We start from the raw sequence: 25,632 nt of genomic DNA, 5'->3' as shown, positions 1-25,632 counted from the left end.
CCGTACCGGCTCGATGGGTCAGCACGGGGTCACACGGGCAGCTTGGTCCTCCTTACAACCCAAAATAATTTGTTTTACTTGCAGCATTGTAATTATCTGTTACAACTAAATGCTTTAAGATTGCCCTTCAAAAAATCGCATATAATGTGCCACACGGGTCTGTTTGGGTGTCCTAGTTTAATCGTTCCGGCCGAGGAAACCAGAGCACCGAGTAGCCAAACCAATGTGGGTGACTGTTTCTGAAATGTTTGGAAACAAATTTAGTTCATGCCAGACAGCTGAAGGTTTTTTTTTGTGGGCTGATCAGGGAGTGACAAAGATATATTGAAATAAATGCTACAGAATAGAATTGGGGACGGAGATTATTCCTCTGAAGGTTCCAGGAGCAATTTCTGGTTGTCAAAAGCTGCCGAGTTTCCTGGCGTTTAGGTTTGGCTCTTGAGATTTATTTTGCTGTTTTCGATTTAATTGCAGCACCAAACTGACCTTGGCCATAGCTGTTTATGGAGAATTAAGGGTCAATTACCTACCATAAAGATGTCATCAGCACGTGGTCTTGGAAACTTCAGCCTGTTAACCTCGATGTCCAAGTGATTCTTGCAGCCATGGGATTACTAAGGAATATATCGAAAATGCCTTTACCACATCTCCTGATCAGACTCTACTCTTTGAAATTGTGTTCAACCCCAACTGCTAGAAGGATATCAGACTCACTGTTTTACCAGCCAAAACTGGTTCTGATGAACAAAAATGCCCCTATTAATTTATTGAAAAATCTCTGCCCTCGAAATTTATCATGGAACTCTGCGAGGTGTTTTGCCACAAGTCAGGGTAATTCTAAAAGCATAAAAGATACTTGCAGTAGGAAATCAAGAAGTGAAAAGCAAGGTGGTGGAGATGACGAGGTGATAATGGAACAGGACTGTGAAATAGAAGAGAGTGAATATGAAGAACTGCTTCAGGGACAAATATTTGCTCCTTCTGAAGGAGGGCATAGAGTATTTGTTGTTCATCCAAATGTTAAGTGGGGAGCAAAGAAACAACAACTCACAACAGGTAAACTTGTTATTAACTAATATAAAATATGTTTCAGTGGTGTATACTAGTATTCGGTAAGGTGCTGCATTAAATTTGCAGTGGAAAATTGTAACATAGTAACACATATTGAAAATTGGCTGGCTAATGGGGAATAAAGATGAGGCACAAATGTCTCTTTTTCTCGCTGGCAAAATATAATGAGAATTATTCCACTGAGATTGGTCATAGGGCCAGAATTTTCTACAATCTGGTTAAATGACTTGGATGGATGTATTAATGGCATGGTTACTAAATTTGATGTTAACACAAACACTGGGAGAAAAGCAAGTGATGAAGAGGACATATGGAGGCAACCAAGAGGTACAAGTTAAGTGAGTGGGAAAAGATCGGCAAATGGAATACCATGTGGGAAAATGTGAAATATACACTTGGATAGGAAAATGAACGTTAGCTCAGATTATAGACAATAGACAATAGGTGCAGGAGTAGGCCATTCGGCCCTTTGAGCCAGCACCGCCATTCACTGTGATCATGGCTGATCATCCATAATCAGTATCCAGTTCCTGCCTTATCCCCATAACCTTTGATTCTGTTATCTTTAAGAGCTCTATCCATCTCTTTCTTGAAAGCATCCAGAGACTTGGCCTCCACAGCCTTCTGGGGCAGAGCATTCCACATATCCACCACTCTCTGGGTGAAAAAGTTTTTCCTCAACTCCATTCTAGATGGCCTACCCCTTATTCTTAAACTGTGGCCTTTGGTTCTGGATTCACCCATCAGCAGGAACATGCTTCCTGCCTCCAGCGTGTCCAATCCCTTAATAATCTTATATGTTTTAATAAGATCCCCTCTCAGCCTTCTAAATTCAATATACAAGCCCATTTGCTCCAATCTTTCCACGTATGACAGTCTCGCCATCCCGGGAATTAACCTTGTGAACCTACGCTGCACTCCCTCAATAGCAAGAATGTCCTTCCTCAAATTTGGAGACCAAAACTGCACACAGTACTCCAGGTGTGGTCTCAGGACCTCTTTGCTCTTATACTCAATTCCCCTTGTTATGAAGGCCAGCATGCCATTAGCTTTCTTCACTGCCTGCTGTACTTGCATGCTTGCTTTCAGTGACTGATGTACAAGAACACCTAGATCTCATTGTACTTCCCCTTTTCCTAACTTGACTCCATTTAGATAATAATCTGCCTTCCTGTTCTTACCACCAAAGTGGATAACCTCACATTTATCCACATTAAACTGCATCTGCCCACTCACCCAGCCTGTCCAAGTCACCCTGCATTCTCATAACATCCTCCTCACATTTCACACTGCCACCCTGCTTTGTGTCATCGGCAAATTTGCTAATGTTACTTTTAATTCCCTCATCTAAATCATTAATATATATTGTAAACAGCTGCGGTCCCAGCACTGAACCCTGCGGTACCCCTCTGATCACCATCTGCCATTCCGAAAGGGAGCCGTTAATCACTACTCTTTGTTTTCTGTCAACCAGCCAATTTTCAATCCATGTCAGTACTCTGCCCCCAATACCATGTGCCCTAATTTTGCCCACTAATCTCCTATGTGAGACTTTATCTAACTGGTAAGAAATTGCAGTGCTCTGAGATGTAGAGAGATCTGGGTGTCCTTGTGAATAATTTGCAAAAGATTAGTGCAGTAATTAGAAAAGCAGTAAATGTTTAATCTTTATTACCAGGGGAATTGAATACACAAGTTGGGATGATATGCTTCAGTTATATAGAGCATTGGTACGATTGGTAATGGTGTTCTGTGCACAAATCGGTCACTTTTTTCATGTGTTAATGTGTTGGCAGTTCAAAAAAGTCTTTTTAAACTAGTACCTGGAATGAGGAAAGATTGGACAGGTTAGACATATCTAATAGTTTGGAAGAGTGAAAGGGAACTTGGTCCTGAGGGCAACTTTATTCATTCGTTCATTCATTCTAAAGGTATAGCACAGAATAGGCCCTTCCAACCCTTCGAGCCACACTGCCGAGTATTCCCCCCAATTTAATCCTAGCCAAATCACAGGACAATTTACTATGACCAATTAACTTAACTACCGGTATGTCTTTGGACTGTGTGAGGAAGCCTATGCAGTCACAGTGAGAATGTACAAACTCCTTACTTTAGACTTTAGAGAGACGTGTCCTTTTGTTGGACAATCAAGGGACTATGAGTAAGAGTAAGAGTTACCTGTGTCAGACATGAGGTGAAATTGATTCTTCCATGTGATGGTAAGTCTTTGGAACTTCTTCCTGAAAGCACAGCAGAAAGAACCTTCAGATACTCTCAAGGCAGTGATAGGTTCTGAATAAATAGGGGATGAAAAGTTGTAGTGGATAGTCAGAAATATGGAGGTGAGATTACAAGCAGATCGGCCATGAATTTATTACTAAATAGTGGGTAGTGGGGTAGAGATATGTGTCTACCAAGGGGGGGTGTAAGGTCTCCTTCCCTCTGCTAGCCTGCGGATCACCCTTGGGCAAGGTGTAGCACCTGCTTAGCCCCTGATCTGGGTTACGTGAGCAGTTGTTGGATGGTCGTACGAGCAGCTGGTGCACATCTCAAGTCCTGGTTATGCGACCACTGATGCCAGGCAGACAATCTCTGAAGAGTATTGATAATGGCTGGGGTCACCCATCTTGTAAAGGCACTGCCCAGAAGAAGGCAATAGCAAACCACTTCTGTGGAAAAATTTGCCAAGAACAATCATGGTCAAAGACCATGAATATCCAGGTCATACGACACAGTACATAATGATGATGATGACGCTCAGGTGACTTGAGTAACATTTTCCTGCCCTAATTCATTTGCTCATATCGAATCTTTTCAACACCATGTGTCATTGAACGTTTTTATCCTCTAACCTTCATATCTAGCCTCAATAAAAGTTCATTAATTTCATGTTACCTCCTTCTGTTTGTGAGTTCCACACTCTTGCAACTCTTTGTACTGATGTTCATCCTAAATTCTCTGTTGGATTTGTTGGAACATAACAGACATCCCACCCTGCAAAAACTCATTTCAGGGAGGTAGCACCACCAATTTGCGGGAGACTCCCGGAACTTCCGGGAGAGGTGAGATGTCTGCAGTAGAGTAGCTCCTTAGCAGCCAGCCAGCTAGTTTAAATAACGTTAGCTATGCTAATGAACGAATGACACCTGTTAAACTTACCTCAACATGTCTTTTGCAGTCTTAACCCACCATGGGCAATAGAAAAGTCACTGTTGCAAACAGTGCAGCGAGCAACACTATCATTAATTTTGACTCCTATTAGGCAGGTGTACACTTTAGGGTAGTCTGGGGTGATGTAAGTTTTATATTTTCTTGTTTTGGTACACTGCCATGGCGCGTGCGCGCGCGCTCTCTCTCTCTCTCGCGTGCACTCTCTCGCGCTTGCGCTCTCTCTCAGTCTCTCGCGCTCAAAAAAATTGATTTGCGGGATATTGTATATAATTTGCGGGCATCAGGGAGCCACTATTAATATGCGGGAGACTCCCGGAACTTCCGGGAGAGGTGGGATGTCTGACATAATTATAATATAGTCATCATAGTTCTTGCATGTGCAATCACTTTCTAGTTCTGTTTTATCTCGGCCTGTTAAAGCATGTGGTGACATGCTAAATGTAAACAAGCTTTTAAGAAAGTAGAGGTATTATCATGCATTCTTTTCTCAGACTCTTAAACCAAATTATCTAGAACATTCAATAATTATGCTCTAGTCCATTGTATCTGAATGTGTTGACAGGCTGCTTCAATGTTGAAATTTAGTCTTGTTACACAATCTCCCCAGTGCAGTTCTTCTGTATTTCAAGACTTAAGATATTCTTGGTTTACACTTTTTTTTCTTCTATCATTCTTGTTAATTGTTTGCATATGCATTGGTTTGAAATTATTTTCACTTTGTTATATGAATAGGCTCTTTTCATCTGCCTTCTGGTGCCTTGTTGCAGGATTAAACTACTCCAGACCAGATGCAATTGTGCATTGTTTTAGTTGCACTGTTAATTTGAGATTATCTCATTCTTCCTTTCTTCTTTCACAAGGTGAACTTCAAATGGCTGAAGCAGTTGCTCTTGTGAATACTTTGCCCAACTGGCAGGTTGTTGATAAACTCATCCTTTCCACAAAAAGTCCAGATAACAAACTAATTTTTGGCAAAGGCAATTTTGAGACTCTTACAGGTAAAAACTTCTTTAAAGAGTCTAAATATCATATTTTGAAAATGATACTGATATCTAGTTAATATCTTTACACTGCCTTTTCTGGTAGTTAACCATTTATATCTCAAGTGTCTCATTGAACTTTATCAGTGCATTAAAAACAATACTAACCAATAGAACTTAGTTTTATGAAGTTGCTATAGTTTGCCATTTAACTTTAAGAAACTTATTGGAACAAGAGGAAGTTGGTGTCGTTATTGTACAATAGTATTGCACGATAATATTGATCAAGCTACTTTGGCAATCCTTTGATGTAGTAAAAGTCTTGTATCTTTATCAGCTTTTATTTTATAAACTCAAGACACCTGAAAACAATTGCTTAACAATGATTTTGAAGAGTAGCTGCTCCTGTAATGGAATTATAAGCAATTTAAGTTAAGTACAATTGTTTTACAGAAATAATTAAAGAGATGCCACAAATTACTGCAGTATTTATGAATGTTGAAAGACTGTCTGCATCATCAGAGGTAAAGAGCTTCACATGAGCAGAATGCATTAAGAAATAATTGATCGTGATGTGTTACATGTTAAATGGTTGACAGCAAGAACTAGGACAATCACAAGGATAAAAGTTTTTTTTAAATTTACTTTTTAGGAATATGAACATCTAGAGCCACAGGGTTATACAGCACAGAAATAGACTCTTTGGCTTAACTGGCCTATGCTGGCTAAGCTAGTCCCATTTGCCAACATTGAACCCGTAACCCTCTAAAGCAAGGTTTCTGAATCTTTTTTATGCCATGGACCACTACCTTTAACCAAGGGGTCCATGGACCCTAGGTTGGGAGCCCCCGATCTAAAACTTCCGTATCCATGTACCTGTTCAAGTGTCTTTAAACTGTTGTTCATCTCTGTTAAGGTCAGTATCTAATAGCCCTTAAGAGCCTGGGTACCAAACTTCTAAAACAACTGCAATACTTCTGGTACACCTTGGTGCTGAGGAGGAGTGTGTTTCAGAATTTAGACTCCGTACCAATGAAGGACCAGCATGTAATTAAGTTGGTGTGTAGCTGGGAGGGGAAACTGATGATGGTAGTGTGCCCATGCATTTGTCCAGATCTTAAATTGTCCTGGAATATACAGGTATAGTCTCCATGATCCCTATTACTCAGTAACAGTTTACAGAATTTTGTTCGTATTATTGCACGAGCAGAGGCTGTTAATTTGCGTATCATGAGTGAAGAGCTTAATATGTCAGATCTGTGATACTCACACAGAAGAACTGTTGTATGTTAGAAAATGGTACATAATATTGAAGCTCCAGAGACCCAAGTTCAATCCTGACCTCAAGTGCTGTGGGTGGGTGGGTGGGTGGGTGTGTGTGTGTGTGTGTGTGTGTGTGTGTAATCTGCACGTTCTCCCTGTGACCCTGTGGGTTCCCCGAGTGGCAGAAGAAAATAAAATAGAGGTAGTCAAAGGTGTCTTAGATAGGCACATGAATGTGTTGGGAAGAGAGGAATATGACATTGTGTCAGCAGAAGGGATTAGTTTAGTTGGGCATTAGCTTACTAATTTAATTAGGTTGGCACAACTTTGAGGGCTGAAGGGCCTCCTTCTGTGCTGTATGGATCTGTTCTGTTCTCAGTATAACCATATAACAATTACAGCACCGAAACAGGCCGTCTCAGCCCTTCTAGTCCGTGCCGAGCTCTTACCCTATCCTATTCCCACCGACCTGCACTCAGCCCATAACCCTCCATTCCTTTCCTGTCCATATATCTATCCAATTTAACTTTCAGCGACAACATAGAACCTGCCTCAACCACTTCTGCTGGAAGCTCATTCCACACAGCTACCACTCTCTGAGTAAAGAAGTTCCCCCTCATGTTACCCCTAAACTTTTGTCCTCTAATTCTTAACCCATGCCCTCTTGCTTGAATCTTCCCCACTCTCAATGGAAAAAGTCTAACCACGTCAACTCTGTCAATCCCCCTCATAATTTGAAACACCTCTATCAAGTCTCCCCTCAACCTTCTACGCTCCAAAGAATAAAGACCTAACTTGTTCAACCTTTCTCTGTAACTTAGGAGATGAAACCCAGGCAACATTTTAGTAAACCTCCTCTGTGCTCTCTCAATTTTATTGACATCCTTCCTATAATTCGGTGACCAGAACTGTACACTATACTCCAGATTTGGCCTTACCAATGCCTTATACAAATGCAACATTACATCCCAACTCCTATACTCAATGCTCTGATTAATAAAGGCCAGCAAACCAAAAGCTTTCTTCACCACCCTATCCACATGAGATTCCATCTTCAGGGAACTATGCACCATTATTCCTAGATCCCTCTGTTCTAAAGCATTCTTTAATGCCCTACCATTTACCATGTATGTCCTATTTTGGTTAGTTACACCAAAATGTAGCACCTCACATTTTTCAGCATTAAATTCCATCTGCCATCTTTCAGCCCACTCTTCTAACTGTCCTAAATCTCTCTGCAAGTTTTGAAAACCTACCTCATCATCCACAGCACCACCTATCTTAGTATCATCTGCATACTTACTAATCCAATTTACCACCCCATCATCTAGATCATTAATACATATTACAAACAACATTGGACCCAGTCCTGACGAAGGGTCTCGACCTGAAACGTCGACTACACCTCTACCTAGAGATGCTGCCTGGCCTGCTGCGTTCACCAGCAACTTTATGTGTGTTGCTTGAATTTCCAGCATCTGCAGAATTCTTGTTGTTTGGACCCAGTACAGATCCTTGAGGCACACTGCTACACACCGTCCTCCAATCTGACACACAGTTATCCACCACTACTCTCTGGCGTCTCCCATCTAGCCACTGCTGAATCTATTTTACTACTTCCATATTAATGCCTAACGATTGAACCTTCCTAACTAACCTTCCGTGTGGAACCTCGTCAAAGGCCTTACTGAAGTCCATATAGACAACATCCACCATTTTACCCTCGTCAACTTTCTTAGTAACCTCATCAAAAAATTCAGTAAAATTTGTCAAACATGACCTTCCACACACAAATCCATGTTGACTGTTCCTAATCAGACCCTGTCTATCCAGAAAATTATATATACCATCTCTAAGAATTCCTTCCATCAATTTACCCACCACTGATGTCAAACTCACAGGCCGATAATTGCCAGGTTTACTCTTAGAACTCTTTTTAAACAATGGAACCACAAGAGCAATACGCCAATCCTCAGGCACCATTCCTGTTTCTAATGACATATGAAATATTTCTGTCAGTCTTCTAAGTGTGATACGGAGTTCAATAAGTAAGAATGTTATAGATCTGACTTTTCTTCTATAGTAACTGAGCCAGATTGCCTTAGTTGGATTTAAGATCATTTATGCTTCCTGCTCAGATCCCAATCCTGTAATCCCCAGACACTGAAAAGCAAATGCTCCTGATCATTTAATGAGTATATTAGCTGGTCTAGTTGTGATGTATCCAAAAGCCAAGTAGACTGAGAGTGCTGTCACTAGCCAAATCACATTCAGTGAACATATTGGAAAGTAGTCTACAAGACCTGCAGTTAGCCCTTCATTGTTAGCTGGAGCCTGCCAGAGAAACTTGTAAAGGAAGATATAAATTTCTTTAAATCTTAAAAATGATTGATTTATTGGAGTATTTCATTCCAGAAAACATGCAGTGCATCCAATTCAAATAAAGTTAATTCAATTCAGTTCAGTACTACCTTACATTTGTAGAAGGCCATGCAAAAACTTTCAGTGGTTAGCATAATGCTGTAAGATCAGGTTCAATTTCCGTTGCTGTCTGTAAGGAGTTTGTACGTTCTCCCCATTACCACGTGGCATTCCTCTGAATGTTCCAGTTTCCTCCCACCTTCCAAAAATGTACAGTTCTATGCAAAAGTCTTAGGCACATGTATAAGACCATAAGACATAGGAGCAGAATTAGGCCATTCGGCCCATCAAGTCTTCTCCATTATTTCATCATGGCTGATCCCGGATCCCATTCAACCCCATACAACTGCCCTCTCACCATATTCCTTGATGCCCCGACCAGTCAGGAATCTATCAACTTCCGCTTTGAATTTACCCATTGACATAGCCTCCACCGCAGTCTGTAGCAGAACGTTCCACAGATTCACCACTCTTTGGCTAAAAAAAATTCCTCCTTGCTTCTGTTCTAAAAGGTCACCCATCAGCATTGAGGCTGTGCCCTCTAATTCTGGTTATCCCCACCTGAGGAAACATCCTCTCCATATCCACCTTATCTAGTCCTTTCAACACTTGTTAGGTTTCATTGAGATCCCCAGGCATTCTTCTAAATTCCAGTGAGTACAGGCCCAAGGCTGTCAAATAATCCTCATATGTTAACCCCTTCATTCCCAAAGTAATCCTGAACCTCCTCTGGACTCTCTCCAATGACAACACATCCTTTCTGAGATAAGGGGCCCAAAACTGTTGACAATATATAGATTCCTAAGACTTTTGCACATTACTATATTTGTCAATGTGGAGTGGAGAACAACCTTGTAAATCTGGTGGGAACAAAGGATGTTGGGAATGGCAAGGGTGGAGCACCATGGGGTAGGGGCGGGTGTGTGGGACAGGTGGCAGGGAAGGAATACAGACACACCCAGTCCTGAGACACCAGGTAAGGTAATTTGATTCCAAACAATTAGTTTATTAATTGTTACAGAATGTCTCTCTGGTGCTTCCCACTCCCTCCCTTTTCCCAACTGTGATTCCCCTCTCCATGACCCCTTCCCACTCTCAGTCCACAAAAGAGACCCATATCAGAATCAGGTTTATCATCACTCACATGTGTCAGGAAATTTGGATTTTTTTGCAGCAGGGCAGCTGTACATAAAATTACTACAGTACTCTGCAAAAGTCTTAGGCACCCTAGTTATATAAGACTTTTGCATTGTAAGTTATGCTCATGCTATGTTGGTGCTAGAAACATGGTAACATTTGCAGGCTGCACCCATCACACATCAGAATGTATTAGTCATTGACTCACAACAATATGTATGTTTTGACATACTTGTGATGTAGGAGAGGATGTTTCCTCTGGCAGGGGTATCCTGAACTAAGAGCACAACCTCAAATTGAGGGGTGACCTTTTAGAACAGAAATAAGGAGGAATTTTTTTAGGCAAAGAGTGATGTATCTGTGGAAAGCTCTGTCATAGACTGCAGTGGAGGCCAAGTCTGTGGGTATATTTAAAGTGGAAGTTGATTGATTTCTGTTGGTCGGGCTATCAAAGGATATGGTGAGAGGGTAGGTGTATGGGGTTGAATGGGATCCAGGATCAGCCATGAGGAAATAGTAGAGCAGGCTCAATGGGCTGAATGGCCTAATTCTGATCCTATGTCGTATGGTCTTAAATAAAGCTAATCTTTCTTTCTTTCATTATGATATGATTTCTTAATGTTTGTTTCGTGTCAATGCTTTTATATTTTTGTGAATAGAAAATAAAAATTAATCATATACCTATTCAAAGAAGAAATATTTTCTTGTTTTAATTGCAGACATGTCAGAATTTTAGACAATAGATTTAGGGTTGCTTTTGATATTGTTCATTATTTTTGTTCCAATATTAAACTAGAGTCATCAGAACTTTTTTAAGAAAATCATTTGCTGCATTATGCTTATTTATCATTTCATTGTACAATTTATTCTCTGGAGAAGGAGAATTGGTAATATATTTATGTCTGTATATTTTAGAAAGAGTTGGAGTCTACTTGGGGAGTTAAAGTTTTTGACCGGTATTCCATCGTCCTTCACATTTTCCATTGCAATGCTCGTACCAAAGAAGCCAAACTGCAGATAGCTCTCGCTGAGATCCCTTACCTGAGGTAAGAGTTGTGTTGCTCCATCTCTCTCCCTTTCCCATCAACCCACACCCCCTTAACACACTCCCACCTTACCTCTATACCCCCTCACCCATCATCCTCTCCCCCTCCCCCCTCACTCTTCACTCACACCCCCAAAGGAAATCACACCTTATCAGGTGTCATATCTGATAAGGAAGTACAAACCTCTGTAAAATTCTCGGTTATCTGTGCATTGCAGGGAAAACCCCAATGCAACATTTATTCACAAAGTACAAAGCATTCCATTTCATTGAATTCCCTTATTCACCTCATTTGCCATCTCAAAGCACATGTAACAAGAGTGGATGCCAGTCAGGCTCAATCCTAGTAGACTACTTAAGAAGAAAGAATTGCACATGTAAAAAGAGGTGTTACACAATTAAATTATGCAGTGAAATAGTATTTAATTTATTTTTTCTATTTAAATATAATTTTTAAATTTTTGCAAAATTCTTCTATTGTGGATACTAGCCTTACATTAGTAAGTCTAGTCTTTGTACTAATGTTAGCCACTTCTGATAAGAACCACTTTGCTGCTTTTAATTAAATATTTCATTTCTTCTGGAGCAACAGACAGTTTTGCTAGAGGAACATAGTGAGTTGTATAGTATCAGTAGGGAGAAAGGAATTATCAATGTTTAGATCATGATCTTAGATCACGGTCCTGATGCAGCGTCTGAACCTGAAACATCAGCAAGTTTACCCCCCTACCCCAAGATGCTGTTTGACCCAGCACATTAGGCACAGACTAGATGGGCCAAAGGTCCTGTTTCTATGCTGTATTGTTCTATTGTTGGTTGCTCTGGATTCCTGCATCTCCAGTCTGTGTGTCTCCATTGTTTTGCCTTTATTTGGCAGGTCCCAGTTGAGAAATGAATTGGCCCATTTAGACCAACAAGGTGGTGGATCCAGGTATATCATGGGGTCAGGTAATATTTCAGCTCTTGCATGACTTCTGTCTGTGAGGTTAATTACCAATTATCTCCTGGTTTTTGTTGCTTGGTGTGTTCTGTGTTGCTCTGTTGAACATTGTGTGCATGCTCTGTGACACCAGCACATGGTGAAACTTGCAAGCTGTCCCCAGCTTATCCTGAGATTGTGCTGGTTGTTAACGCAAATGACACATTTCACTGTATATTTCCGTGTACATGTGATTAAATAAATGAATCTCAATCTGAGGTAATAGGAAGGAAAATTATGTGTTGGCGTTTGTTGAAAGAGAGTTTGATAATAAGAGTGAAGAGGTCATCTTCCAAATATACGGTATCCTGGAAAGACTGCATCTTTAATAAGTAAAGCTTGGTTTCCTACCTAAAGAAGGATATACTTGTAAAAGTGGACATACAGCAAAGGTTCCCCAGATTGGTTACTGAGACGACAGTTTTATCATTATTGGAGAGTTTAAGCAAATTGAGCCTATACTTTCTTGAAGATTGAGAGTTGACTATATTACAACATGCAGAGTTCCTACAGGTAGATGTTGATTTTACTGTTTCTCACATTAGGACATCGAGAACCAAGGGTCATAGCCTCACAACAGGCCAGACATTCAAGACCAAGATGAGAAGAAAATTTTCAGTAATAAATCAGTGGAATTTATGACCCTAGAGATCTTAAATGCCACATATACAGTACTGAGGCAGAAATCAATAAATCTTTCTGATTTAAGGATATTAAAGGATATGCCATTGTCATATTTTCATTTTTTAACAAGATTAGGAAGCCATTTTACCCTTCAAGTCTCTGCATTCCTACCTGTCCAACTCACCCATATATTTCCCTCTAGCCTATTTTCATTCACACGCCAGTCAATTCCTACCACCCACCTACACCAGGGATAATTTGAAGCAACTAATTAGTTTGCTAGCCAGCTCATATTTGGAATGTGAGAGGAAACATGGCACCCAGGGGAATCCATGCATTTCCAGAGAGACCTTGCAAACTCCACACAACCAACACTAGAATCAGAATCGGCTCTAATATCACCGGCATATGTCGTGAAATTTGTTGTTTTGTGGTAGTAGTACATTGTGATACATAGTAATAAAATTATAGCTTACAATAAGAAGCTACATTAAAAAAAATTAGATTGATTAAGTAGTGCAAAAAGAGAGAAAAAGTACTGAGGTAGTGGTAATTGTCCATTCAGAAATCTGATGGTGGAGGGGAAGAAACTGCTCCTGAAACATTGAGTGTGTGTGAAACCCAGTTGCTGGAATCGAGGCAACAGCATTACCCACTACGCCATTAGTAAATTGGTTTATTGCTGTCCTGTGTACTGAGGTACAGTGACAAACTTTGATTTGCTTGCCATCCAAGTTCATGTTCAAATTTAATTGTCATTCAGCCATACACGTGTATGCAGCTAAACGAAACGGCGTTCCTCCCAGGGCCAACCATACAAATCATCACATCACATTACATCAGTACATTGAGTTAGTACAAGGGAACAGGAATAACAGAATGCAGAATATAGTGCTACAGTTATAGAGAGGGTGCAGTGCAGGCAAACAATAAGACCATGAAGAGGTCGATTATGGGATTAAAAATCCATTTTAAAATACAAAGGGGTCCATTCATATAGTCCAATAATAGTGGGATAAAAGCTGACCTTAGATCTGGTGGTGTATTCTTTCAGATTTTTGTATCTTCTGCCCAATAGGAGAGGGAGGAAAGAGAATATCCAGGGTGGGAGGGGTCTTTGATTATGTTGGCTGCCTTACGAAAACAGCAAACAGTATAGGCAGAGTGTGGTTACTGCAGAGAGGTGGTGCCAGTATAAAAGATCAGCCATGATGTTACTGAATGGTGGTGCAGGCACTCGGGGCCAGATAATGTTCTGCTTCTATTTCTTGTGTTCTTGTGGTTCATACAAGTTAATGCAGTCACCATTTTCCAGGTGAGACGTTCATGGAGGTTCAGCAACGCCTGCTCAAGGAGAGGGAACTGAAGATTAGAGCAGCCTTGGAGAAGCTAAGACGAAAACGGCAACTGTTGAGAGCGCAACGAAAGCGCAGAGAGTTCCCGGTTATATCTGTCATGGGCTACACGAATTGTGGTGAGTTCTATATTCAGCTAAAAAAATCAGTAGAACTCTAAGGGGATATATTTTCCTCTGGTCTTTACTCAAACAAAATAAAATTATGCAAGTAAACATTGGGCCCAACATATTGATGCAGTTACAAATAAGGCACGACTGCCGCTATATTTCATTAGAAATTTGAGAGGATTTGGCATGTCACCAAATTTACTTACTGCTCACTATGCCACTGGCGTTTGGGGCAGCAATGAAGGTCTCCGTCTCAGGTGGTGTTCAGGGTTTCCTTCATCAAATTAGTAGCTTCCTGTCAGTTTACACTTCTGCTCACATGGTGTGAGCAGAATTATCTGCAGCTTAATGTGAAAAAGGAGCTGGTGGTAGACCTGAGGAGAGCTAAGGTACCGGTGACCCCTGTTTCCATCCAGGGGGTCAGTGTGGACATGGTGGAGGATTACAAATACCTGGGGATACGAATTGACAATAAACTGGACTGGTCAAAGAACACTGAGGCTGTCTACAAGAAGGGTCAGAGCCGTCTCTATTTCCTGAGGAGACTGAGGTCCTTTAACATCTGCCGGATGATGCTGAGGATGTTCTACGAGTCTGTGGTGGCCAGTGCGATCATGTTTGCTGTTGTGTGCTGGGGCAGCGGGCTGAGGGTAGCAGACACCAACAGAATCAACAAACTTATTCATAAGGCCAGTGATGTTGTGGGGATGGAACTGGACTCTCTCACGGTGGTGTCTGAAAAGAGGATGCTGTCCAAGTTGCATGCCATCTTGGTCAATGTCTCCCATCCACTACATAATGTACTGGGTGGGCACAGGAGTACATTCAGCCAGAGACTCATTCCTCCAAGATGCAGCACAGAGCGTCATAGGAAGTCATTTCTGCCTGTGGCCATCAAACTTTACAACTTCTCCCTTGGAGGGTCAGACATCCTGAGCCAATAGGCTGGTCCTGGATTTATTTCATAATTTACTGGCATAATTTGGGGGAACATGTCGCGTCCTTTTCAGGGCGGTTAGTCCACCTTTGGTCCCCACCTGGCACTCAGCTCTCACCTGTGGCTCCCCGTAGCTGTTTGCATGCGACAGCGGCCACACCCCGGGCAACGGCTTCGACAAGCTGGCTAAACCAGGTGAGGGTAGCTGACGGGTCTCAAACCCTCAGTGAGATAGGGAGTTGTCTATCCCAGCATGTGAAGACAGACTCCGGCGGATTGAGTGGACGAGACCTGTGGAAGGTCCAACGGTCAAGAAGGCGGTCTCTGCGAGCGTCGTGGAACGTGTAGAGCAGGACAAGACACAGAAGATGTCCCGGTCATCCACTGCGCCTGGTCCCATCTCCAGCCCTCTAGACTCTGTCTTGCCACTGGATCCAGATGGGAATTAGGAAGAGAGAGTGAGGCTGACGCTGCACAACTGTCCCTCACTTAAATCCAAATCACGCGCTAGTCTTGACACCATCATAATGGTGTCGAGCTCCTCATCGACCTCAACGATGGACGAACAACCAACATATTACTATTTAACTATTTATGGCTCTATTACTATTTATTATTTATGGTGCAACTGTAACAAAAACCACTTTCCCCCGGGATCAATAAAGTATGACTATGACTATGTCAGTCATGCAAGTCCCGGGTGGAGACTCAGGAATACCATTGCACTCAGATGTAAAAGGATTCTTCATTGCTGTTTCCATAACAATTTTGTTTTACCAGTCAGGGTTATTGGCGCTGAGCTGAACAGCCAAACCTGGAGGACCGGTAGACCACTCTTAGTCTGGCCTCTACCCTTTGACCTGTTTGGCATGGGTGACCCGAACCAAGAGCCAAAGCATAAAACCCTGACCCCAGCCAACATAGCTGTCTGGGTCATTGAGGCACACAAGCCTCCAAACCACAACAAGGTTGTGGTCCTCTTGGAGGTGTCACCAAAGACGCTCAAAAACTTCTACAGATGTACCGTGGAGAGCAATTTAACTGGCTGCATCATCATCTGTTATGGAGGGGCCACTGTACAGGATTGAAATAAGCTGCAGAAAGTTGTAAACTCAGTCAGCTCCATCATGGGCACTAGCCTCCCCAGCATGCGGGACATCTTTAAGGAGCAATAGCTTAGAAAGGCAGCACCACATTAAGGACCCTCATTGCCTAGGGCAGGGGTCGGCAACCTTTTTGCCTCTGTGGGCCGAATCGCATATTAATGAGTGGACGGTGGGCCAGATAAATGCCGTAAAAACTTGAAATATGGGAATTATCCATTTAAATACATCTAGTTATGTTTTGCCTCAAATTAATGAATAACACATGCTAGAAATTCATTTGTGCTTAAGGTTGCCTACCCCTCTCCTAGGGCATGCCCTCTTATTGCTGCCATTAGGGAGGAGGTACAGGAGCCTGAAGGCACACACTCAACGATTCAGGACAGCTTCTTCCCCTCTGCCATCAGATTTCTGAATGGACATTGAACCCTTGAACACTACCTCACTACTTTTTTATGTCTGTTCTTGCACTACTTGTTTAATATATATACTGTAACTTACAATTTTTATGATATATTGCAGTGTATTGCTGCCACATAACAACCAATTTCACAACCTGAGCCAGTGATATTAATCCAGATTCTGACTGCTTATGAAACCCCCTTATGCTGGGTGTCTCTGGAAAACTGACTCGAGTCCCTCACTGAAAGCCACTGGATTCCACAACTTTGTACATCTAGGGTGTATACAACTTTTGTCCTGCAAAATCTGTGCAGTTGGTATGTCTTGCCCACCCAAACCCCGGTTTGTGTGAATGCTGTGTGAGTTACTGCCCCTGGCAAGAAATAACAGATCGTACACTGCATACAATTAAAAGTATATTTAAGAATGTTAATTTAACCAAACAGTAAATGAAAGAAAGAAAAAAACAAAAAGGGCCCATTACCCTTAAACAGTCAAATGTGCACTTAAGTTAGAGCTCATCTTGAACTTGTCTGTCACTCACACGCTGGACCCTCGGTCTGTGTGAAAACACACACCACCTTCCAAATGTCACTCGAAAACCACCTCAAACAAACAGATCTCCCACGGGAGAATTGGTTCTTCTTGAAGCCATTCATCTGCACAAAGCATACTTTATCACCCTGTTTACTTCCAGCGCTCACCAACCAAGACTTCTCCGCCCGCGTCCTCTAGGACCTCCTCCCAAATCCACCATCCTGATTGGCTGACACCACATTCCTAAGTTGAGTGACAAAACTTCTTATCTCAACCCAAACCCAAACAAGCTGAGAGCAGTAAAGACTGCTCTTACAGAACTGCTAAAATGAAATACCTACAGCAGAGCATTAAAAATCTTTACCAGGGCATTACACTTATATTAGTTAATATTTGTGAATGAAGAAAGCCATATCCTTATAAACTGAGTAGGCAGGAATCTGTTGGGCCAAATGGCCTCCTATGTATCTACAGTAAGGCGGGAGGAGAAGATGGCGCGACGCAGCGCGCACAGCTCTCCGGTGAAATGATATCGTATTTGTAAGTAGGATGCCGTGCACAACTCTGATTTGATGGAGACAGACGTGAGAAGCAGAGGAACATCTGGAGAAATTTCTGAAATGCCTGGTTCACTTCCGCTGCTACTGTGCGATCGAGAATCTCCGGAGGGAAGGCCCCAAAATCCCCGGCTTTGCCTACTGCTGGCAACCAAGGCTGAGTTTGAAGCGTTCGGCAGAATTGGTGCTCGGTACTCGGTGTCGGAGGGCTATCAGAGCTTGAAGTTTTCGGACAACTCAGAGTCGGACTGTGGTCGGGCATGGCAGGGAGAGTTTTCTTCCTTCTCCCGTCTGGGTGAGATGTGGGACTTTCGAGAGACTTTGAACTTTTTTACTGTGCCATGGCCTGTTCTTCAAGTTATGATATTGTTGCACTGTTGTAACTATATGCTATAATTATGTGATTTTTGTTAGTTTTTCAGTCTTGGTCTGTCCTGTGTTTCTGCAATATCACACCGGAGGAATATTGTATCATTTCTTAATGCATGCATTACTAAATGACAATAAAAGAGGACTGCATGTTCTCATAATCTAAAAAAAAGCTCTTCTAAGTAATTAAAATGAAAGTAGAGATTATTTTCATTAATGCTCACATTGCAAATATTCAGCGTGCATCCATAGAGGATGTTAGTTCTACTTCATTAAACAAAGTGAAAAACAGTTGGGTATTTTACATGTTATAAGTTCTGCATTATTGTTAATTAGAAACACAAGTGATTTGCAGTTGCTGGAAATCTTGAGCAACATACACAAAATGCTGGAGGAACTCATCAAATCAGGCAGCATCTATCGAGGGAAATAAACAGTCCATGTTTCAGAACAAGATGAAGATGTGTTCAGAGTAAATTTATCATTAAAGTACGTATATGTCAGTATGTACTTCTCTGAGATATATTTTCTTGGAGGCATTCACAGTAATTAATAAATACAATAGAATCATTGAAAAACTACACAAAAAGACTGACAGACAACCAAAAAGAAGACAAACTATGCAAATGCAAAAGAAAACAATAAAAAACTAAGTTAATAAATAATACTGAGAACAATAATACTGAGAGTTGTAGAGTTCTTGAATGTGAGTCCATTGATTTTGGCTACTGTTAATTACACTGGGAATTTTTTAGCACAGCTAACAATAATTGAGTTTTTAATGGGTGATTTTGTAAAGCATTGTCAGGCTTAGAAAAAATAAATCAAACGTGTTTTCTTGGGTATGGAATATGTTTTAATCCTGGTGTCTTTCACATTTCAACACAGGCAAAACCACCCTGATTAAAAGTCTGACTGGAGACTTACGACTTCACCCCAGAGATCAGCTATTTGCTACACTTGACGTTACCACTCATGCTGGCTTGACTCCAAGTCGCATGACAATCCTTTATGTTGATACCATTGGATTTCTCTCTCAACTTCCCCACAACTTAATTGGATCCTTTTCAGCGACTCTGGAGGATGTGGCGCATTCAGTAAGTTTGATGTTCTAAACGTAAATGTTTTTGTCACATGTTTTTTCTGTGCATAGACCTGATATTGTTAGGAACCATGGAATGTAACTTTCTGTGTTTTAGCTCAAATAATTAATTTTGAGCTGAATCATACCAGCAGGAAAAGCCCAGGCTTTCTTTCAGGTAAGTTGACATGGTGCCTGAGTTAGAAATGGATAAACAATGGTGTGGATGGTGAGGTGGAGGGACATCTCTTCCAAAGGAGGGATAAGGCACTCCTTCCCTCTGCTAGCCTGAAGGTTACCCTTGGACAAGGTGTACCACCTGCTTAGCAACCCCCCCACCCCCCGGATCAAGGTCACATGAAGCCATGGGAGCAGGTAGTGCATATCACAAGTCCTGGTTATGCGACCACTGATAATGGCTGTGGTCACCCATCTTGTAAAGGCACTGCCCAGAAAAAGGCAATGGTAAACCACTTCTGTAGAAAAATTTGCCAAGAACAATGATGGTCAAGGAAAGACCACGATCGCCCAAGTCATACAACATGGCACATAATGAACAAACGAAAACAGCAGTGAAACTGAGCTTTTTTCTGAGCAGCTCCCATTAGAAATGCAATTATAACATCTCAAGTAAGAGCGGAGTCAGCTTTGGCCGTAATCGAGGCAAGTAATGCAAGGTGGGTAACGTTAAACTAGCTATATTAATCTGGAGTAAAGATTTCCTAACCTTTCTTTCTTTTACATCCCTTTACAAATGTCAAAAGTTCAACAATGCTAAAAAGAGCTTCATGGTAATAGAAAACTCACTTGAGAGAATTTTTCAATAGAATAAAAATATTGAGAGGGAATCTAATAAAACCATTCAGAGCCATGGATAAATGATAAACAGTAAAAATGAATTTCCTTTGTTCCAATGATGTATGAATGCAATTTAATATAAAAATTTAGTTTTATAAAAATATTTTCTTCTCTCTATCCAGGATGTTATAGTTCATGTTAGAGACATAAGTCACCCTGAAACCACCAACCAGAAGGTGAATGTGTTGAATGTTCTCAAGAATCTTCAGCTGTCAAATCAACTTCTAAATTCTATTATTGAGGTCCACAATAAAATTGATTTGGTGGACAGGTAAGAACATTGTGGTTGTTGAGCATACCATCAGCATATATAATGTATAAAGGGCATATTTCTCACTATTTATATTCTCTCATAGTTTCTTATAGTTTGTCTTGATTTATTAATATCACACATACCAAGACACAGTGAAAAGCTTTTGTTTGTTTTCTGTCTGGACAGATCATGTCATACCCAAGGTAGTTAAAAACAAAAAAACTGCAGAATATAGTGTTGCAGTTACAGAAAAGGTACAGTGCAGGTAGACAGACAAATTCAAGTGGCATGGAAAGATGCCATTTGGACCATCAAGTCATGGGCCAAATAAATCCTGCATTGTCGTAAGTATTTTTTTTCATCCTGGGTGTGGCATACACGCAGTTGCAGATTGACCCTCCATAGTCTCCAAGGAATAATCACTCCTTGTTCAAAGAATGCATTCATTAAAGGATGTACTATGCTGTCATAAAAGTGTTTTTTTTAATTTTATTTCTCATCAAGACTTGATTAACTCTTGCATGTCTCCATCTCATTTTTTCCTTTTTCCTATCGTATTCTCTTCATTTCTTTCCATTCCCCCATTCCCACAGGGAGCAATATTTTGTGAGTAGTGCTTTTTAAAGTTTCTGTTGAAATGACAATAAGTCTTAATAAAGAGGACTTTTGACTTTATTGATGTCGCAGAGATTTCTTATTTAAGTTTAACATTATCCAATTAATCATGCTTCCTCTCAGACTCTGTAAGATAATTCTTTTGCTTTCATCTTAAGCTATCAACATACAGATCCAAACGCTGTTGCAGTTTCAGCTCTTCATGGACTCGGTATAGATGAACTGAAAGGGAAAATTGAGGAGGCAGTTTTGCAAGCAACAGGAAAGTTGATCCTCACCATCAAAGTAAATTTGGCTGGACCTCAACTGAGGTAAAAATTAAATCACATGTCTTTTGAACAGGTCTGAATTCTTTTTGTAGTAGAAGTTAACAGAGCGGAAACTCAATCTCAGTAACTTGTATTAAATGCAGAATATGGTAACAGAATTCAATGGAACCGAATATTTAAAGTATGCATCTAAGTGCCATACTATCATTGTGTGTACTTAATACAAGTGACTGAAGGTGAAGCTTCTGCGGCATCTAACAGATCATGTTCAGGAGTTGGAGCTGGAACTGGATGAACTCCAGATCATTCGGGAGGCTGAAGGGTTGAAAGACAGGATATACAGGGTGCTAGTTACATCCAAGGTGCAGGACACATTTCATGCACCACAGTCCCAAGGAGACACCAAATTACATAGAAGGAGTTTAAAAGGACTGAGTGGGGGCAGTCAGCACATTTTGCACACCACAGTCCTCAAGGAGATATTGGATTACACGTAAGTAGGCACTTGGCAAGGACCAATAAAATGAATTTAGGTTGAGTGGGCCAGTGTTAGAGTAGGGAGTTGAGGCTTTGGCTCATTGAGGCTTCCCCAAGGAGAGGCATAGGCTGTAAGTACAACAAAGTTTTTTTTCCATAATTTTATTTTTCTTATTGCACATTTCGAGCAGTGGGGATGCCAGACAGAATACTGAAGTGTTCCTCTTGCAGGATGTGGGAAGGCAGAGAGACTTCCAATGTCCTTGACAACTACATCTGCAAGGAGTGCTTCCAGCTGCAGCTTCTAACAGACCATGGTCGGGAGCTGGAGCTGGAACTGGATGATCTCCAGATCATTTTGGAGGCTATGGGGTTGATCAGGTAGGACATAGAGGGAGGTGGTTACACAGGTAGGACACAGGTGACCATCAGGAGGGTGAAAGGGGATAGGCAGCCAATGCAGAGTAACCTTGAGGCTGTTCCCCTCAACAAAAGGTACACCACTGGATCCTGTTTGGGGACGATGACCTAACAGAAGAAAGCCATGCTGGTCAGCTCTCTCGCACTCTGAAGAAAAGGGCGGAGAAGAGACGAGCCTTAGTGATCGGGGATTTGTTGGATAGGGGAACAGAAAGGAGGTTCTGTGGATGAGAGCGAACTCCTGGATGCTTTGTTGTCTCCCGGGTGCGAGGGTCAGGGACACCTTGGATTGAGTCCACAGCATTCTTAAAGTGGGAGGGTAAGCAGCCAGAGGGCATGGTCCACCTCTACCAATGACATGGGTAGGACGGGTGACCAGGTCCCGCGAAGTGTGTTAGGTGCTCAGTTAAAGGAGTGATCTCAGGTTTGCACCTGCTAATGAGGCCAGAAATAGGAAGATTGTTGAATCACTGAGGTTTGTAGCCTCTCGCTTCGGCAGTCTGAGGTACCTACCTGCTTCAGTAAGGCTTCAATTATACCGGTGCCAAAGAAGAATGTGTAACCTGCCTCAATAACTATTGTCAAAGCACTTGTATCCACAGTGATGAAGTGCTTTGAGAAGTTGGTGATGAAACATTTCAACTGCTGCCTGAGAAACGACTTGGATCCACTCTAATTTGCCTGCTGGAGCAATAGGTCAGCAGCAGATGCCATTTCACTGGCTCTTCACTCAACCCTGGAACACCTGGACAGCAAAGGTGCGTACGTCAGGATGCTCCTTATCGACTACAGCTTGACATTACCCTCAGAACTAATCAGTAAGCTTTAATACCTCTTTGTGCAACTGGACTCTCGATTTCCTCACTTGCAGACCCCAGTCAGTTCAGATTGGGAACAGTATCTCCTCCACAATCTCCATCAGCACAGGTGCACCACAAGGCTGTGTGTTTCGCCCCCTGCTCTACTCACTTTACACTGTGACTGTGGCTAAGCACAGCTCCAATGTCATGTTTAAATTTGCTGACGATACCACTGTCGTTGGCCTAAATCAAGGTGATGATCAATCAGCATATAGAAGGGAGAATGAAAATCTGGCTAAGTGGTGCTAGAACAACAACCTCTTCCTCAATGTCAGCAAGACCAAGGAGCTGATGATTTGCTTCAGGAAGTCCACAAGCCAGTCCTCATTCTTCGGTGTTATCATTTCAGAGGACCGATTCTGGGCCCAGTAAGTATGTGCAATTATGTAGAAAGCACAGCAGCACCTCTTAGGAGTTTGTGAAGATTTGGTATATCATCTAAAACTCTGACAAACCTCTATAGATGTCTGGCGGAGAGTATATTGACTGCCTCCATCACAGCCTGGTGTGAAAACAACAATGCCTTTGAACGGAAAATCCTACAAAAAATGGTAACCCAGTCCATCATGGGTAAAGCCCTTCCCATCATTGTGTGGAGCTGACGGAGATGGGAGATCTTAAATGGATTTTTGATCTATAGGTGTGAGGCAATGCAGCTGCAAGGTCATGCACCCCATACAGATTAGAAAGGAGGTGGTGTTTGCTGTCTTGAGGCAAATTGGGGTGGATAAATACCCAGGGCCTGATAATATGTTCCCTTAAATCCTGTGGGAGGCCAGTGCAGAAATTGCAAGGGCCCTAACATATATTTAAAACACCCTTAGCCACTTATGAGATGCCGGAGAATTGGAGGATAGCTAATATTGTTCCATTAGCCGGCTGGTGGCGTAGTAGCATCAGCGCCGGACTTCGGAGCGAAGGCTCCCAAGTTCAAATCCAGCCAGCTCCCTTGCACGCTTTCTATCCGTGCTGGGTTGAGTGTCGAGCTAGCAACTCAGCCTCGTAAAAATAAGAAAGCCTGCTAAAAAAACGCCGTCATGACGGCGTCCCGATGACTCCACTTGGAGTTGAGGGCTTTCTTCTTCTTCTAATATTGTTCCATTGTTTAAGAAAGCCTTTAAGAATAAACTGGGAAATTATAGGCCTGTGACCCTGACATCATATCAGCATTTGGATAGACAGATACTGATTAGGGATAGTCAACATGGCTTTGTGCATAGTAAGTCATGACAAACCATTTGAAGATTTTTTTCAAGGAATTTAACAGGAAAGTTGATGAAGGCAAGGCAGTGGATGTTGTCTGCATGGACTTTAGCAGGGCTTTGTCAAGGTCCTGCATGGAAGGTTGGTCAAGAAGGTTCAGTCGCTTGGCATTCAGGATGAGGTAGTAAATTGGATTAAACATTAGTTTTGCAGAAGAAGCTGGAGAGTGGTTGTAGACGGTAGCCTCTGTCACCGGAGGCTTGTGACTAGTGGTATGCTGCGGAGATCGGTGCTGGGTTCACTGTTACTTGTCATCTTTATTATAAACGATCTGGGTAATAACATGGTAAACTGGATTAGTGGATGACACCAGGATTGAGGTGTAGTGAACAGCAAGGAAAACTTATCAAGGCTTGCAACAGGATCTAGACCAGCTGGAAAAAAGTGGGCTGAAAAATGGCAGATGGAATATAATGCAGACAAATATAAAGAGACACACTTTGTGAAGACCAACTAGGGTAGGTCTTGCACAGTGAGCAGTAGGGCAAAGGGTGTGGTAGAACAAAGGGATTTGGCAATACAGATCCATAATAAATCTACCTACCTGTGAAAGTGGTGTCACAGGTAGGTAGGGTTGTAAAGAGTCCTTGGGAAATTGGCGTTCGTAATGCAGGAGCTGGGATGTTATGTAGAAGCTGTATAAGACATCAGTGAGGCCTAATTTGGTGTATTGTGTGCAGTTTTGGTCATCTACCTTCAGGAAAAATGTAAATAAGATTGAAAAAGTGTAGAGAAAATTTGCAAGGATGTTGCCGGGACTTAAAAACCTGAATGTTAGGGCAAGGTTGAATAGGTTAGAACTTTATTCCCTAGAACATGAGGATTGAGAGAAGATTTGATAGAGGCATACAAAATTACGAGGGGTATAGAGAGGGTAAATGCAAGCAGGATTTTTCCACTTGAGGTTGGGTGAGACTAGAATGAGAGGCATGAATGTTTAAAGGGAACATGAGGAGTAACTTTTTCACTCAGACGGTGATGAGAGTGTGGAACAAGCTGCCAGGGCAAGTGGTGGATTCAGGGTTGATTTCAGCATTTAAGGGAAATTTGGACAGGATGGGAGGGGTATGAAGGACTATAGTCCGGGTGCAGATTGATGGGACGAGGCAAATTAGTGGGTTGGCATGGACCAGATGAACTGAAGGGCATGTTTCTGCGCAGTAGTGTTCTATGACTGAAGTTATAGCCTGTCTGTGAACATTTTTAAGTTGTATTGCAGAAATAATGCGGGTCTGTTCGGGAGGACAAGGAGTGGTTTCTAATGGATTACTGGATGGAAATGTCCAGATAAAGATGCAGACTTATAACACTGTTGCTTTTCATCTTTTCAGCTGGTTGTATAAGGAAGCCACTGTGCAAGAAGTGGATGTTTTGCCAGAAGATGGTTTGGCCAACGTGACTGTTATCATCAGTCACTCTGCGTATGGGAAATACAGGAAGCTGTTTCAACATTGAAGAAAATTTAAGTGCTTTTT

At 41.8% G+C, this 25,632-nt stretch overlaps 1 protein-coding gene across 1 annotated transcript; it reads left to right on the top strand.

Annotated features, from left to right (window-relative positions):
* Positions 1–25: 25 nt before the first annotated feature.
* On the top strand, positions 26–25,626 carry gtpbp6 (GTP binding protein 6 (putative)). Its single transcript, XM_063054546.1, has 11 exons — positions 26–225; positions 475–1,056; positions 5,103–5,240; positions 5,676–5,746; positions 10,959–11,089; positions 11,966–12,036; positions 14,007–14,165; positions 18,950–19,158; positions 20,123–20,271; positions 21,027–21,179; positions 25,489–25,626. The coding sequence occupies exons 2-11, from the start codon at positions 606–608 to the stop codon at positions 25,610–25,612; spliced, it is 1,656 nt and encodes a 551-aa protein (XP_062910616.1). The 5' UTR covers positions 26–225; positions 475–605; the 3' UTR covers positions 25,613–25,626.
* Positions 25,627–25,632: the final 6 nt, after the last annotated feature.

Source organism: Mobula hypostoma, chromosome 7 (assembly GCF_963921235.1).
Source record: "Mobula hypostoma chromosome 7, sMobHyp1.1, whole genome shotgun sequence".
Lineage (NCBI taxonomy): Eukaryota > Metazoa > Chordata > Chondrichthyes > Myliobatiformes > Myliobatidae > Mobula > Mobula hypostoma.
This window is presented reverse-complemented; position numbering and strand designations above follow the sequence as displayed.